Source organism: Anolis carolinensis, chromosome 1 (assembly GCF_035594765.1).
Source record: "Anolis carolinensis isolate JA03-04 chromosome 1, rAnoCar3.1.pri, whole genome shotgun sequence".
Taxonomy (NCBI): domain Eukaryota; kingdom Metazoa; phylum Chordata; class Lepidosauria; order Squamata; family Dactyloidae; genus Anolis; species Anolis carolinensis.
In genome coordinates, this window is record NC_085841.1 from 274447866 (window position 1) to 274463066 (window position 15201).

General features: G+C 36.2%; 1 protein-coding gene across 5 annotated transcripts in view; it reads left to right on the forward strand.

Moving 5' to 3' along the window:
• Positions 1-15201, forward strand: part of znf143 (zinc finger protein 143) — a 31542-nt gene that overhangs the window by 9521 nt on the left and 6820 nt on the right. For 4 of the 5 annotated variants that reach the window (XM_008106997.3, XM_008106989.3, XM_008107003.3 and 1 more), the window contains exons 2-11: positions 1704-1822; positions 2371-2463; positions 3851-3934; positions 4133-4219; positions 5290-5486; positions 8496-8570; positions 10501-10617; positions 11482-11557; positions 12358-12483; positions 15012-15191. In XM_008106997.3, the coding sequence (XP_008105204.1) occupies positions 1711-1822; positions 2371-2463; positions 3851-3934; positions 4133-4219; positions 5290-5486; positions 8496-8570; positions 10501-10617; positions 11482-11557; positions 12358-12483; positions 15012-15191 (1147 nt within the window). In that variant the 5' untranslated portion in view covers positions 1704-1710. The remainder of the gene's footprint in view (positions 1-1703; positions 1823-2370; positions 2464-3850; positions 3935-4132; positions 4220-5289; positions 5487-8495; positions 8571-10500; positions 10618-11481; positions 11558-12357; positions 12484-15011; positions 15192-15201) is intronic. The other variant, XM_008107011.3, reaches the window with a different exon arrangement.

The window sequence follows — 15201 nt, forward strand, 5'->3', positions numbered from 1 at the left end:
TTGGTGAGCTTTTTTGTTAGAATCAGCTGATTTATTTAAAAGACACTTCTCTTTTTATGTTTGCATAGTGTTTTAAGAGTGTGATTTGAAGGATTCAGAAACTACAAAAATGTTCAGAATCCATTATCTTTATGCACCTGCATTTCCTAAACTAAACTAAATGTGAATCACGCATGAGATTAATTCCACTATAATTCTGCAATAAGGTCATCAAAATGGTGATTTGTCCTGCCAGCTGTAGCTAGGCTTCACTAGTGTTTGCTTGCATAAATAAACTGATTTAGTAAATATTTCATTATATAATAAAATATATATATAATAAAAAGTAGGTTAACTCTTCTCTTGAATCATGATAGCCAATGATACTCTCCTCTGCTTCCTCCTTTTATTTATTTATACTCCACTTTTTTCTTGGAATTGTAATGTTACAATGTTTGAAAGCTCTACAATTAAAACATACAAAAGGTAAATATTAAAATAGAATTAAACATGCTACAATTCTTAAAACAATTTGGTTGAAATACAATTAAGTAAATAAAACACTGTTATGAAGACTTCACTAAAACCATACAAGATCTATTTTTAAAAGCCTATTTGAATAAAAAAGGGTATGTTTGTGTTACTGCTTGTTAACTCAATAATAATTGCAGTATTCTCATGCCTCCAAGGTGTTTCATTCCTTTGTAGGTAACAAAGGCTAAAAGCTTGTAAAACTACAACTCCAGTTGTCCAGTAGAACTAGGATGTGCCACAAAACTGGGCAAACTAACATAGTTTGGAAATGGAAGCATAAGTCAGGAAAGACCTTAAGTTCTCATTTATTTAGATAATGAGAGATTGAATGTAAATATATGTGGACAATTTGAGGATAGTGTTTCCATTAGTGTGGGATTTTTTTTTACAATTACATTAGCATACCTGGGACACAGTATGGGAATATATGCCTTAAAATGGATTGCAACATCTAGATTGCTGGCCCCAACATTTACTTATTTGTTCCATTGTGAGCTATTAAAACGCTAACTAAACGACTTTACTGAGGATTAAAATATTGAAAAATACTCAGGAATATACATCCGTGATGGCTAAAATAACATTCTTTCATTTAAAAAGGTGTGTAGTATTCTGATTCTGCATGCTCCTATTCAGCGAATAGATCCCAAGTATTGGGATCTATTGGAGGGCTTCTCTTCTGTATCCTCTAGAAGTGGAAGTATATTTTTGGAGGATATGGGAGAGAAGCTTCTTTGCAACAGCACCACAGTTGTAGAATTCCCTCCCCCCAGATGCCCAATTGATGCCAATGTTGGGTGGCAAGTCAAAACCTAGCATTTGTTAAAGCCTTCAGGCATCCCTGATTTTGTCTGGGCTATGCATGTCTTCTGGTTACATTATTTAGAAATTGTTTTAACAGGTTTAAATTATCCGGTTTTAATCTTCTAGATACGTTTTTATCTTTTAAAATTATTGTTATTTTTTTTGTTTTAAACTGATGTAATTGTACAGCTGCCCTGAGATATGCAGATGTAGGATAGGAAACAATATAAGATCTTGAAGAACTGCTTCTTTCTTGACAGGTTTATCAAAATTAATTAATTAATAATAAATAAATATTCTTTCATGTGAAGAGGAACACTGTTTAACATGTGGCATGAGCAATGCTATTCTGAATTGATATTATATATGTTCTATTTTATGTTTAGATAGACAATGTTATTAGCTCAGATCAATCGAGATTCCCAAGGAATGGCAGAGTTTTCTGGAGGGGGGATGGAGGCGCAGCATGTAACCCTCTGTTTGACAGAGGCTGTAGCTGTTCAAGGTAAGTGAAGCCAATTATACTCATTTTCAGTTAGTGATATATCAAATCAGCTATATGTGAACCTCTAGAACAGGGGTCCCCAAACTAAGGCCCATGGGTCATTTATTTGGCCCGCTCCCTTAGTTTTAGATTTAGGCTCGCCCTAAGTCTGAAATGACTTGAAGGCACACAACAACAACAACAATCCTAATTAACTTGACTATCTCGTTGGCCAGAAGCAGGCCCACACTTCCCACTGAAATCTTGATAGGTTTATGTTGATTAAAATTGTTTGTATTTTTAAATATTGTATTGTTCTTTCTTGGCTTTTTTATGCACTACAAATAAGACATGTGCAGTGTGCATAGGAAGTTTCTTTGAGGATCCCTGATCTAGAACATAGGGATATTTTGAGTCTTGAAGTTCACCGTAAAATCCATGACTTTGCCAAATACTAAAATCTTATTTTCCCATGAGTCTGAAATATCTTCTCAAAAGAGCTTATGCATTAAAGATGGGTTGTATGTTAAGAACCCCAAATAAAGTTAAAACATTTTTCATGTTTTTAGATGGAGACAACTTAGACAACATGGAAGGAGTAAGCTTACAAGCAGTTACATTGTCTGATGGTTCCACTGCGTACATACAACATAATTCCAAAGGTATATTCCCTTGTAAATTTGCTAAATAAATGGCCTAAAATGTTGTTCTTTCATATCAGTATTAGTTTACAAACCATACTGTGTCCATGCCAATAAAAAAGGCTTAACAGAATATTAAACATGATTAGTCTGTATTAATAGTAATAGAAACAGTACCCCTGCATTGCTCAAGGCTTGAATACCTGTACCATAGATAAAAAGGTATATCACAAACAATAGCAAAACCTTTTCCCCAAATCTTCTGATTTGATGTTTAATCCATAAAAATGCCCTTTTCAATTGAGAACGTCATTGTTTATTGGCTAAATGTCTGAGGGACAAAGCAAAAAATTGACATGGTTATCGTGTATATGCTCTCATATTTATCCAAACATTCACTTACACACATACATGCATAAATTATTTATATCTAAATCTAGATATATGCACACATATGCATCCATAATCTATTGTCACACATAACACACGTACAGCGTGTGCATTCTTACTCTCTCAGATTGACTCACACAATCCTCGCTTTCAGGGAGATTGCTATTTGTACATGGAAGAGAGGTGATATGTTGGAACCAATGGATCTGTGAGCTGCGTTAGACGTATTGTCTGATGGTTCCTTCCTCTAGTTTAACCATTTAAATGTATGTAAAGAAATGGGATATAATGTATCTTTAAGCATACAATTCTGTGCATGCTTACAAAGTAGATCCCATTGTGCTTTGAGGGGTCCACTTCAATGTCAAGGTGTGTAAGATTGCATCAAAAGAACCTGTACCCATGCTCAGTTGCATCTGCCTTGGAGAAAACACATTTCCTTAAATCTGAACAATAATAGTGAAACATGTTCATGCTGGAAGAAAAACAGCTGGAGTGGACTTGTTTTAGAAAATTAGTTATTGGAAATGACCTAATGTATGCTTATATGCAAATACAGGAATTCAAAAAAATTTAAAACTAAAATACTTTTGACCCAAATCAATTTGGATAAGAGACACTCTGCCTGTATTGTAATGTATTTATTATAACTTCTATGGCCATTGGCTCACAGCAAATAATATTTGGCGTGATGTGATAATATTTTACAAAATGCAACAAAATACTGTAACATATTTCAAATATCCAGTAAAAGAGCAGCACTTGAAATAATATCTTACTTTTCTGCGCTAAATGGATAGGTCCCAAAATAGATCTCTCTGTGTGTAACAGCAAATTGTATTTATGTTTCTGTCCACAAGAATCTCTTTTGGGTTATTCACTCGGCAGTGAATGCAGAGAGCTCACATAGGGCTCACATAGCTTTTGCTTGGAGTGAACCCAATTCAGAAGTGGGTCTGCATGCAAATCACAGATTGGGGCAATTGTCTCTTTAATTTTTAATGTGCATATATTCCAGATGGCAAATTAATGGATGGCCAGGTGATTCAACTAGAAGATGGTTCAGCTGCCTATGTTCAGCATGTTCCCATGCCTAAGAGTAGTAAGTATACCATAGATATCCTACATTGAATACAAGTTTAAGGCTGTTGATGTCAGAATTCAATATAACAAACAACTTTCAATCATTATATATTACTGTTATTATAATATGCATATGGTTTTTCTTAACTAATATATTTTCTAATATTAAGAATGTGTTGATAGGGCTTTAAAATCTGGTTGTGCAATTCATCTTCTGATCTAGGAGATAGTCTTCGTTTAGAAGATGGACAGGCAGTTCAGCTTGAAGATGGAACAACAGCCTTCATCCATCATGCTTCGAAAGGTAACTTACATTAGATGTATGGTTTATTTTAAAGCAGAAAAAGTAAGTGAAAAGAAAGTTTCTCTTAGTAAAAGAAACTAAAAGAAATGTGGAGCCTCCGGTGGCCTAGGGGATAAAAGCCTCGTGACTCAAAGGTTGGGTTGCTGACCTGAAGGCTGCCAGGTTCGAATCCCACCCGGGGAGAGCGTGGATGAGCTCCCTCTATCAGCTCCAGCTCCATGCGGGGACATGAGAGAAGCCTCCCACAAGGATGGTAAAAACATCAAAACATCCGGGCATCCCCTGGGCAACGTCCTTGCAGATGGCCAATCCTCTCACTCCAGAAGCAACTCCGGTTGCTCCTGACACGAAAAAAAGTAAAAAAAATGTGAGGAGTTGTTGTCCAAATGTATTTTTGTGTGAATGATTCTTTCCAATAAAGTAGGAACCAAAACTCAGTGAGGTTTCCCACTGAGGGGAGTAGGGGCATAACTTCCACATATTTTCTGTTCAGCCCCTTGCGTTATCTCCCATGTTATTCCAGAGAACCCCGAGCCTCCATGGAAACTATGGATATACACCATTATGCTTATTGTCTAATACCATAAAGGAAGAATGGTATGTTAGAAGTATTGAAAACAATCAATACATTTTACTAAAATAGCTGATTGTATGACTTTGTTTTTTATCTGGAATTTAGCAATTAACAATCAAGTTAAATTGTTGTTCCAGAAGATCCAATGAGGATGTTGCAAGAAAATAAATATGTAATACATAGTTAAGTGTGTACATCTTGTTGCAAACAAAATTGCAATATAGTTTTTTTTTAAAAAAAACTTTTTCAAAGATCAGAATCACGGTTGATATATTCAGTGAGAGGTATCAAACGTGTAGCCTTCCAGGTGTTTGGGACTCCAGCTCACAGAAGCCCTAGCCAGCTTGTCCAGTGGTCAGGAATTCTGAGTGCTGAAGTCCAAAACACCTGGAAGGCCAACAATATTACGGTACTTTTTTAATTGTGACAATGTTTTTAGGAAAATACACATACCAATAAGGTCTGGCTCTTAATATTTTTCAAATTAATTCATCAGACAGTTATGACCAGAGTGCTCTACAAGCAGTACAGCTGGAGGATGGGACCACTGCTTACATTCACCATACAGTGCAGATGCCACAGTCGGATACCATCTTAGCTATTCAGGCTGATGGCACAGTGGCTGGTCTTCATACAGGAGATGCTACCATCGATCCAGATACTATCAGTGCTTTGGAACAATATGCAGCTAAGGTACACTGGTAGTTCAGTGAATTTTAATTGTATTTTATATGTTGTGTTACATATATTTATTTTTATGGTATATACAGATTAGTATTTGGAAACATTCCAACATTTCCAACATTCAGTAGTACATGTAAGGCATCTTACACAATGTTGTTTGGATAGTTTTAACTCAGTTCAGCATCTCACCACGTTAAAACAGTGGATGTGGCTCTTAATGAGACATGCCACGTTATCACAGGATGTCTACATCCTACACTACTGGAGAAATTATACTGCTTAGCCGGCATTGCACCACCTGACATCTGCCGGAAAGTAACAGCCAACAATGAAAGGACCAAGGCATTGACATCTCTGGCCCATCCCTTCTTCGGATATCAGCCAGCACGCCAATGCCTTAAATCAAGAAATAGCTTTCTAAGATCTACAGAGATACTCAGCAAGCAAGAGTCCAAAAGTGGCAGGCTAAAACCCTGAACCTTAATCAGTGGCTGACGCCAGATGAGAGACTCCCCCCTGGGCAGACAGAAGATTGGGCAACTTGGAAGTCGCTGAACAGACTGCGCTCTGACATCACGAGATGCAGAGCCAACCTTAAGAAATGGTGTTGCAAGGTGGAGTCCGCAACATGCGACTGTGGAGAAGAGCAAACCACAGACTACCTACTGCAGTGCATTCTCTGAGCCCTGCTACATGCACAATGAAGAACCTTCTAACAGCAACACCAGAGGCATTCCAAGTGGCCAGCTACTGGGCAAAGACATTTAGTATTAATGCCAAGTTTTTTTTTCTTAAAAAAATATTTATGTTTGCAAATTCATTACAACTTGTACCCTCAGTTTGCTTCTGACACGAGAAATAAATAAATAAATAAATAGCATTGCTGTACATTTACCTACGTGGCATTAATTCATTATGTTAATGGGTTGCTGTGAGTTTTCCAGGCTGTATGGCCATGTTCCAGAAACATTTTCTTCTGACGCTTCACCCGCATCTATGGCAGGCATCTTCAGAGGTTTGAGCTCTGTTGGAAACTATGCAAGTGGGGTTTATATATCTGTGGAATGTTCAAGGTGGGAGAAAGAACTTGTCTAAGGCAGGTGTGAATGTTTCAATTGGCCACTCTCTCTAACATTATGTTATTGTTAGAGAGAGTAAGCCTCTGTCTGTTAGAGCAATATTTGATTGCTATTTTTCCTCACTCATCCTGGGTAGAGAGGTTGGCCAACCACTACTTCTTTCACCGTTGCCTATGAGCAATTAGCCTCAAACAACTATAGTCATCATTTTATTTGTATAGAGCTTGCAAGCAGATTGTGAACATCCATCAAAGTGTCAGTTGGGGAGAGAACAGTAAAGCCAGTTGTGATTGAATACAAAGTACTCTAGTAGAACAAACACAGTTTGGAGACTGGATTCCAAAATGAAGAAATTGTCAGTAACGGACCTAGGTTGTTTCAAGTTTCTAGAACTAACAGCTGAGGGTTCATCTCTATACAGTTTAGAGCAGACTGCATCCAGAGCTTTAAGAGACCTCCTGAACTTCTGTCTCCAGAACATTGCTTGGTGATAGCATTTCTTTTGTAAGGGAATATTACACAATATTAGATGCATCCTACAGGATCTTGGACATTTAGCAAAGGTCCTTTATTTAGGTTAAGATTTTCTTTATTGTGACTATCATAAAGTTTATAAAGATAAACTACAGCAGGTGGGATGTCTCACTTGAGACCTTGTCCTGCTTCATACAAAAGGTGTGAAGTCTGTTACTTGGGTTCTGAGTTCAGGCTTATTCTTCAGTAAGTCTTTGGTAAATGAACTGTTGCATCTAGGCTGGGTCCAACTGCCTGCAGCTTTCTGAGAAAGTCCACTCTACAGGTATACTTCAGTTAACAACCAGATGGTTCCTGGTCTCTAGTTTAACTGAAACTTTGGTGCCAGATAGCATGGAAACAATAGGGATGGGTTCCTACACCACAAAAAAAAACAGTTCTACACATTTTTTTTCAAAACTTAACATTATGCACATGTTAAACAATCAGGTTAGGTAAACCTTGCATGAATAATAATAAAATATTTTGAATATTCAAGAGAACTACCTGAAAGTTTCTTCCAAATGCAACCCAGGATTATTATTTTTCTTTCAACAGCGCCAACCTTTCTTATTTCCATTTTTATGGTGAAATTTACAGATCTACGCTTTTCATATTAGCCGGTGAGGCAGACTAATTGCTTTTTCTTTTTCTTTGTTTTGCTCTTAATAGTGCAAATAGTGATTCTGGAAGCAACTGTTTATCTTGCCTGTGGTACATAAGCACACAGAGCTACAGTAAGATCATCTAGAGCAGAATCCCTTTTTTCTGGAGTCAAGCTTTCTTCTGTTATTTACTGCAGACAACAACAACAACAATAATAATAGTTTTATTTCTTACCCGCCTCTCCTCATGCAACGCAATTCTGCTGCAACCCAATAGTTGGGCTGGGCTAGGCTTCCATGGAAAGATAAACAATTTTGTATAAAGGAGCTTCTTTATAAGAGGCTTTGTTAGCGGAGGTATGCTCCTAGGTTATAGGTAAAACATGTTAGAGAATAATTCTCTCAGAAATTATCTATTTTTATTATTTTTACACTAGCTACAAATAATCATTTAGTGAACTGGAATATAATATTTATTTTCATTGTTGGTTTGTTTAGTGTTTGTTTAGTGAACTAGAAGAATTTTCAAAACAGACATGGGACTAAAATTCAATTACACCCACTCTGGCTAAAATTAGATTGATACATTTAGCATAACCCATTCTTGAGTTAACCTGCTCCAAGGCATGTTTAGTTTTTGTTTTGTTTGGTCGCAAATGTGTTGTTTGTACATGTCTGTTTATTTACAACCTTAGCAAAAAGAGGAGGGAATGCCATTTTAATTTATCATAATTTCTAAAGACATTTGGATGTTCTGTTCTCTCTTTAAAAGTATCATGGGAAGTATGCTATTTGACCTATGTTTCTGCTTTTTTCTATAGGTATCAATTGATGGAAGTGACAATGTTAGTAGCACTGGGATGATAGGTGACAGTGAACAAGATAAAAAAATGCAGGTATATAAATGTATACAATTTAATTGATGGACAATAGGTTACTGACTTATTTTCATTATGGACCTTTTGTAGAATGCATTCCAGATTGGTTTGCATTTCGAGAAGCATTGTCAGCATCCAAGATAATTGAAAGATAAAGTAATAAAAGTGACTAAGGATGCATCTACACTTTAAAATCAATGCAGTTTGACACCACTTGAACTGCCATGGTTCAATGCTATGGGATCATGACATTTAAAATAGTGTCAAACTGCATTAATTAATTAATAACAGACTACATATACATCTGTTTAAAATTGTGGTGGTCAGCTGTTATGAATTTGGTTATTAGTGGTTCTCCACATCCTGTAATGAGAAGAATAGGTACTCCACAAATCTTTATTTATTACATAGTTTTATCAACTATGTTCAAACTATGTTATCTATTTGTTCTTAATGTGATTGTTAGTCTTCAAGCAATACTTCATTTAATAAGAAAATATAATAGAATTTAAATAGCTTTATTTCATACAAATTTTATTTTTCATTTTAATGAAAGAATTTGTTCAGTAAGCCTTATACAGGCAGTTCAAAGGTTACAAACAAATTATGTTCTGTATTTATATGTACATTGGAACAGGTACATTTTTAAGTGTAACTCCAACAAAAATATGTTTTCTTAAAATTTTTGGATAGCATAGGGAAGGGTTAACAGCTTTGTAATGTTTGTTTTGCTGTCTGTGCCCCATATTCAGAAGATTTCACCTCACTTTCTGTCTCTGTAACAATTGAATTTTGAAAAATTGGGCTTTTTGTGGAAACAAGTATTGGTGCTAATGCTTCAGTGTTACCCCTTTTCCCCATCATAACTCTTTCAGGAGTGAATTTCCTTTCCTAGGGGTAGATTTTTCTCACTTCCTAGTGTCTCACCCTCGTTTGTAACTAGGATTCGAAATTAAGTGGGATGTTTGTGACTCGGGGGACTGCCTGTATTCATTAAAGCAATACAAAAATGAAACAGATGTCACTCTGCTTAGTAGTTGTGATTTCAGTATCTTTCACATGGGGTGGGGTGAACAGTTGATACGACAGACACGTACAAAGGATTTGACTAAATCCCAACATCAATAGTGTTCCTAAAAACAAAAAGCATAAATTGACAGATGTTCTTAGCAAATGTAACACTTGCCAATTTTTGTTGGACCTGTTCAGTGTTGTACTTTTTGCTCTGTTATTGATGTGACTTGTAAGTACAGTAGAGTCTCACTTATCCAAGCCTCGCTTATCCAAGCCTCTGGATAATCCAAGCCATTTTTGAAGTCAATGTTTTCAATATATCATGATATTTTGGTGCTAAATTCGTAAATACAGTAATTACAACATAACATTACTGCTTATTGAACTACTTTTTCTGTCAAATTTGTTGTATAACATGAAGTTTTGGTGCTTAATTTGTAAAATCATAACCTAATTTGATGTTTAATAGGCTTTTCCTTAATCCCTCCTTATTATCCAAGATATTCACTTATCCAAGCTTCTGCCGGCCCGTTTAGCTTGGATAAGTGAGACTCTACTGTATTTGGGTATAAGAGAACCTTTTGAAGATTACTACTGTATTTCTTTCGTTCTAAGATGCACACCCCCTTATATAAATAAACATCTCTAAAAACGGGGTTTGTCTTAGAATCAAGGGTGCTTTTCAAATATAAAATAAAGCTTTTTATGTTGGTGGTAGTGTGTGTATTACAATTGGTGGTATCTCAGGATCAAAGAAATACATATATTTTGTATCAAAACAAATAAGAAAATATTGAGATTTAAATTGCAATGGAAGTAAACATCTTTTCAATGGACTTGAGTTTTTTTGTTGAAATAATTTTTCAGGAATTATTGTATATGTGTGTGAAAGCATACAAACAGAATGTTCATGTTGGAATTTCTATTTTCGAAGATTGTCTTACAAAGCCATAGTACAAGAGTGACTACAAAACATTCAAGTGGAGAGAAATCTTTCCGTTGTGATTATGATGGCTGTGGAAAACTATATACTACTGCACATCATCTCAAGGTAATTACTAGAAGCATCCAATCCTTTCAGTCACTGTAAGCAATAAAGTTGTGATCAGACGTAGCCAAAATTTAACAGACAGCGTTTTTAATTTGTGGCTTCAACCCAGAGATTCTTATGCTGTGGCATTTTTAGATCCCCAGTTTCTTCAGTTTTTCTTTGCTTAGGTGACTTCGTTTGTTAGACAAACCTGTAGAGGATTCTTGGTGAGAACCATCACATGAATACTGGGCCCATGTCTTTTGTGGCTGTTGAAAGCAGTCCAGGGGAGACTAGTGGATTGGGTAAAAATAGGAAAAGCCTCAAGGCAGATTTCATCTTGTCTAAATGAGGCTGTGTTGAGGCCATTATTGGAAAGCATTCTCCCTGGACCCCAACAAACTAGAGAACTATCTGCCAATTTCCCCCTTTTCCCCTCGAAAACTTCAAAGAGACAGTGCAGTTTGGTTGAAAATAAGGTGTTATGTCAGCATAAGAACAGTTCAGTAAGGATCTATTTCTCCCTTATTTGCAGTCAGCATATCTTTAAGTTACTGTAAAGGAGGTGCTGTGTTGTTTAATACTCCACCTGAAAGTTTTGGCTGCCAGGTAGCTAGAAGAATACCATTGTCTTTACACAGGATGCCGAGTATTTGTAATATCCAAATTGTGCATTCAAAACAACTGGTTATGAAAACTCATATAGATCTAACTTCCTATTCTTCCTATTCAACACAGGATCCTTTGCTCATTGCTGTTTATGTGTATATTAGGAGTCTTTGAGGAGTTTACATTACTTCATGTGACCTCAAATGCAGGTGTTACAGATAGTGAGATGTTGCATATGTCCAAGAGAAACAGACAAACAAATGATATTTCCAACAGGTACATGAAAGGTCACACACAGGAGATCGGCCGTATCAATGTGAACATCCAGGTTGCGGAAAAGCTTTTGCCACAGGTGAGGTCATTGAGTTCTTATTGTGCCTTTATTTATGATGTATACTTTTTGTAAGAAAAAATAACCTCTCAGATATATTATTTGGTGTTGACTTGAGTAATGATTTGTACCATGATACGTATCTAGAGAAGGGTGATCAAAATGATCAAAGATTTGGAAGTTATGCCCTCTGAGGAATGACTGAGGGAGCTGGGTATATTTATCTTGTAGAAAAGTAGGCTGAGAGAGGACATGGTAGCCATATTTAAATATTTGAAAGGCTTTCATATTGAAAAGGAGGCAAGCTTGTTTTATGCTGCTCTGGAGACTACGATGCAGAGCAATGGATTCAAGCTTCCAGAAAAGAGATTCCACCTAAAAATTAGGAAGAACTTCCTGGCAGTAAGACCTGTTCAGCAATGAAATACGCTGTTGCCTCGGAGCGCAGTGGAGCCTCCTTCTAGGAAGGATTTTAAGCAGAGTCTGGATGGCCATCTGTCAGGAATGCTTTGATTGTATGTTCCTGCATGGCAGAATGGGGTCGGACTGGGTGGCCCGAGTGGTCTCTTCCAACTCTGATTCTATCACTATGAGAACTTGCAACTCCCACTTTTATTGATTTTTAAAAGTCTAATGAAAAATAAGACAATAAAATGTATTATTTTGGTTTAAAAAATCAGATTTTCTTAACCAAAAGTATACATTTTGTTCTTTCATTGTTCATTAGGTATTTATTATTTGATATTGATTTGAGTAATGATCTGTACACTAATGCTGTGTTAAACATTTGACCTTAAAACATTCATATAATCTTTTTAAAGGTTATGGATTAAAAAGCCACGTCCGAACCCACACTGGAGAGAAGCCATACCGATGTTCAGAAGAAAACTGCACAAAGAGCTTCAAGACTTCAGGAGACCTACAGAAACATATCAGAACACACACAGGTATATAGTTTTTTTGTGAATCTAGTTTCTGTTAATGTATTCATAGTAAAAAAATTATACAAAAAAAGAACTTTTCATGGGATCAGTGTGACTCATTGTGACTTCACGGTAAGCTAGTTTTACTAGTTTTACTCTGAATTCCTACCTGTTCCAGTAATTCCATCTGAAGTTTAATGGTGCAATCCTATACACACCTGGTAGTAACTCTAATTTTTCTCAGTGGGTTGTGTAGCTGAGTAGACAGCTGTAGGACTTCACTGCTAATTCTTTTTGCACAATATTTTCAAGGCATATGGGTTGTGCTAAACTCATATAAACTGGGAGAGTAGGTTTGGCTGCAACTCTCATCATCCCTGGCTAGGGCTCTTGGGATTTCCACACCAACCACATCTGGGAAGTCATAACTTTCCCACTCTGTAATAGTGGATAGTAAGCCCTTTCTCTAACTGCCACTTTTTGTTCACAGCCCCTTTTCTCAGTTCTTGGTCTTTTAGCAGGGCTCAGTTCCAGTTCCCACTGAGGAAAAAAGAGTTGGGGGGAGAGGTTTGAACAGGGAGAGGGAGAATTCAGCATAATACTCCCACCCGTTGTTTTAAGGTCTTCACCACCATAAATACTAAGTTCACTTCTGTTGAATTTAGCTCATAATGTTGTACCATAGTTTTAAACTGTTGTGGAATATCCTTGGAGGTTGAAGTAGGAAGAGTTAAGGCAGCGAGAAAGGCAAGTATATTCTCATTTGGATTGTCTTCTTGTGAGTCCAGCATTTGACTTCTAGCATAATCATGTCCCTTCTGCTTCTGCTCTCTGAACAAAATGAAGTGTTTCCAAGGATAGAATTTACAAACAGGTTGTGTGACATTTTTGAACAATACATTTTTGAACAATACCAGTAAAGACTGGTGTTAAGGAATGGCTGCTATAGGTTGATGTTAGTGTAGGTTGGTTGTTTTATGACAGCAATGTTATGTACAGTGCTAAGTATTATAGATGCTTATGATAATATGACACTTAAGCATTTGCATCTTTTGGCAGGAAACTGGCAAACCTTACTAAATAAATTTTTTTACCAAGATCTAAAAGTTATATTTCATAGATATCATTTTAAGGCTTTTTAGTTTATATGTTATACAGTAGTAGTCAAGTGTTTGATAATGGTATCAGTAATACGCTGAACTATAAAAATCGTGCTTTTCACCCATCCCTCTTAGGCTTCTCTCTGTGGCATGACAGTATACAGAGAATCGACAGGTCTTAGCAAAAACCCATGAAAAAATACAGCACAAGAGCAGGAGGGTATGCCAAAAATATAAAATTATTTGTAGGATTAGTGTTCAGTATATCCATGTATAAAATAGTTCTGTGTAATTAAGACAGGGAACAGATACTTTTTCTTAGAATTGCAGCATGGATGAATTTAATGCTAGTCATTTAATTTTTATACCAGAGACAGGAAATGTGTAGCCATCCAGATACCATTAGCCTTCATCATTAGTTAGTCTGGTTCAGACTTCAGTAATTGGAATTACATTCAAACATCTAGAAGCGCATATATTAACCAATGTCATTGTATTCTATTATTTTGCGTACGGATGGATAATTGAACATTGCTCAATATTTGTAATGACCATAACTTATGGAACTCTGTAGGACTTTTTAATGCTCTATGAAGCATTGAGCATATTTAAATGATATGCGAGAAAGGGTCTGCTGATACAGCTGAATACTGTACTGCTGCTAAAACTCAGGAACTCACCATATTAATGTTCTGGATTGTAGTCTGTGTCTAAAACATTTGCTCCACAGTCCTAAAAAGTAATCTGAAATTGCTTTGTTTAAAAAGACTCTGCAAATTACATATTATATACCGTTTGCCTTGAATCCTTGCCACTGTTGCCCTCCAGTTTTTGCTATTTGTTGAGTACCAGAAAAACCTCTTAATTATTTTTCGAAATGGGGTAATTCACAAAACAACCTAAACTATTTAGCTAATGGGTAGCTTATAAGCATCTATGCTCAGCAGTTTCTAATGACTTATAATCTATGATGTGTGCACATTCAGCAGTTTGGCCACAGGGCAGGGAAGGCAGAACCACAATGGGAAAGATAACGTACAATGAGTTTTTCCATCAGCATTGTCTGATTAGCTGTTCCTGATACAGAACCTGCACATCACATTGAAACGCACCAAGATTGTTTTGTTTGATTTAAAGGAGGTAAAATTGCTAAAAAATAAATTGACAAGAAATGTGGACAGGCAATTCTGCTGCACATATGCCTATTGGTTACAGCCATTATGTTCACTGAAATAAAATATACACAGCATAAAGCTATATGCATGTTTAATAAGTACAACTCACTAAATTTAAAAGGCTTCTTTCTAGTATTTATTTTACCTGCAATTAGTTTTTTAAATGCAGTTCCATATTCTGCTCAGTAATAGACATAATATGCAATTTTAATTCTGAATTGAAGCATAAGATGATTTTTAAAATCTGGTTTACCTACCTTTTAAAAATTGTTTCTAGGTGAAAGGCCCTTCAAATGCCCCTTTGAAGGATGTGGTCGATCATTTACAACATCTAACATCAGAAAAGTTCACATCAGGACACATACAGGGGAAAGACCCTATTATTGTACAGAACCAGGATGTGGGAGAGCATTTGCAAGTGCAACTAATTACAAGAATCATGTGAGAATACATACAGGTATTTGAAT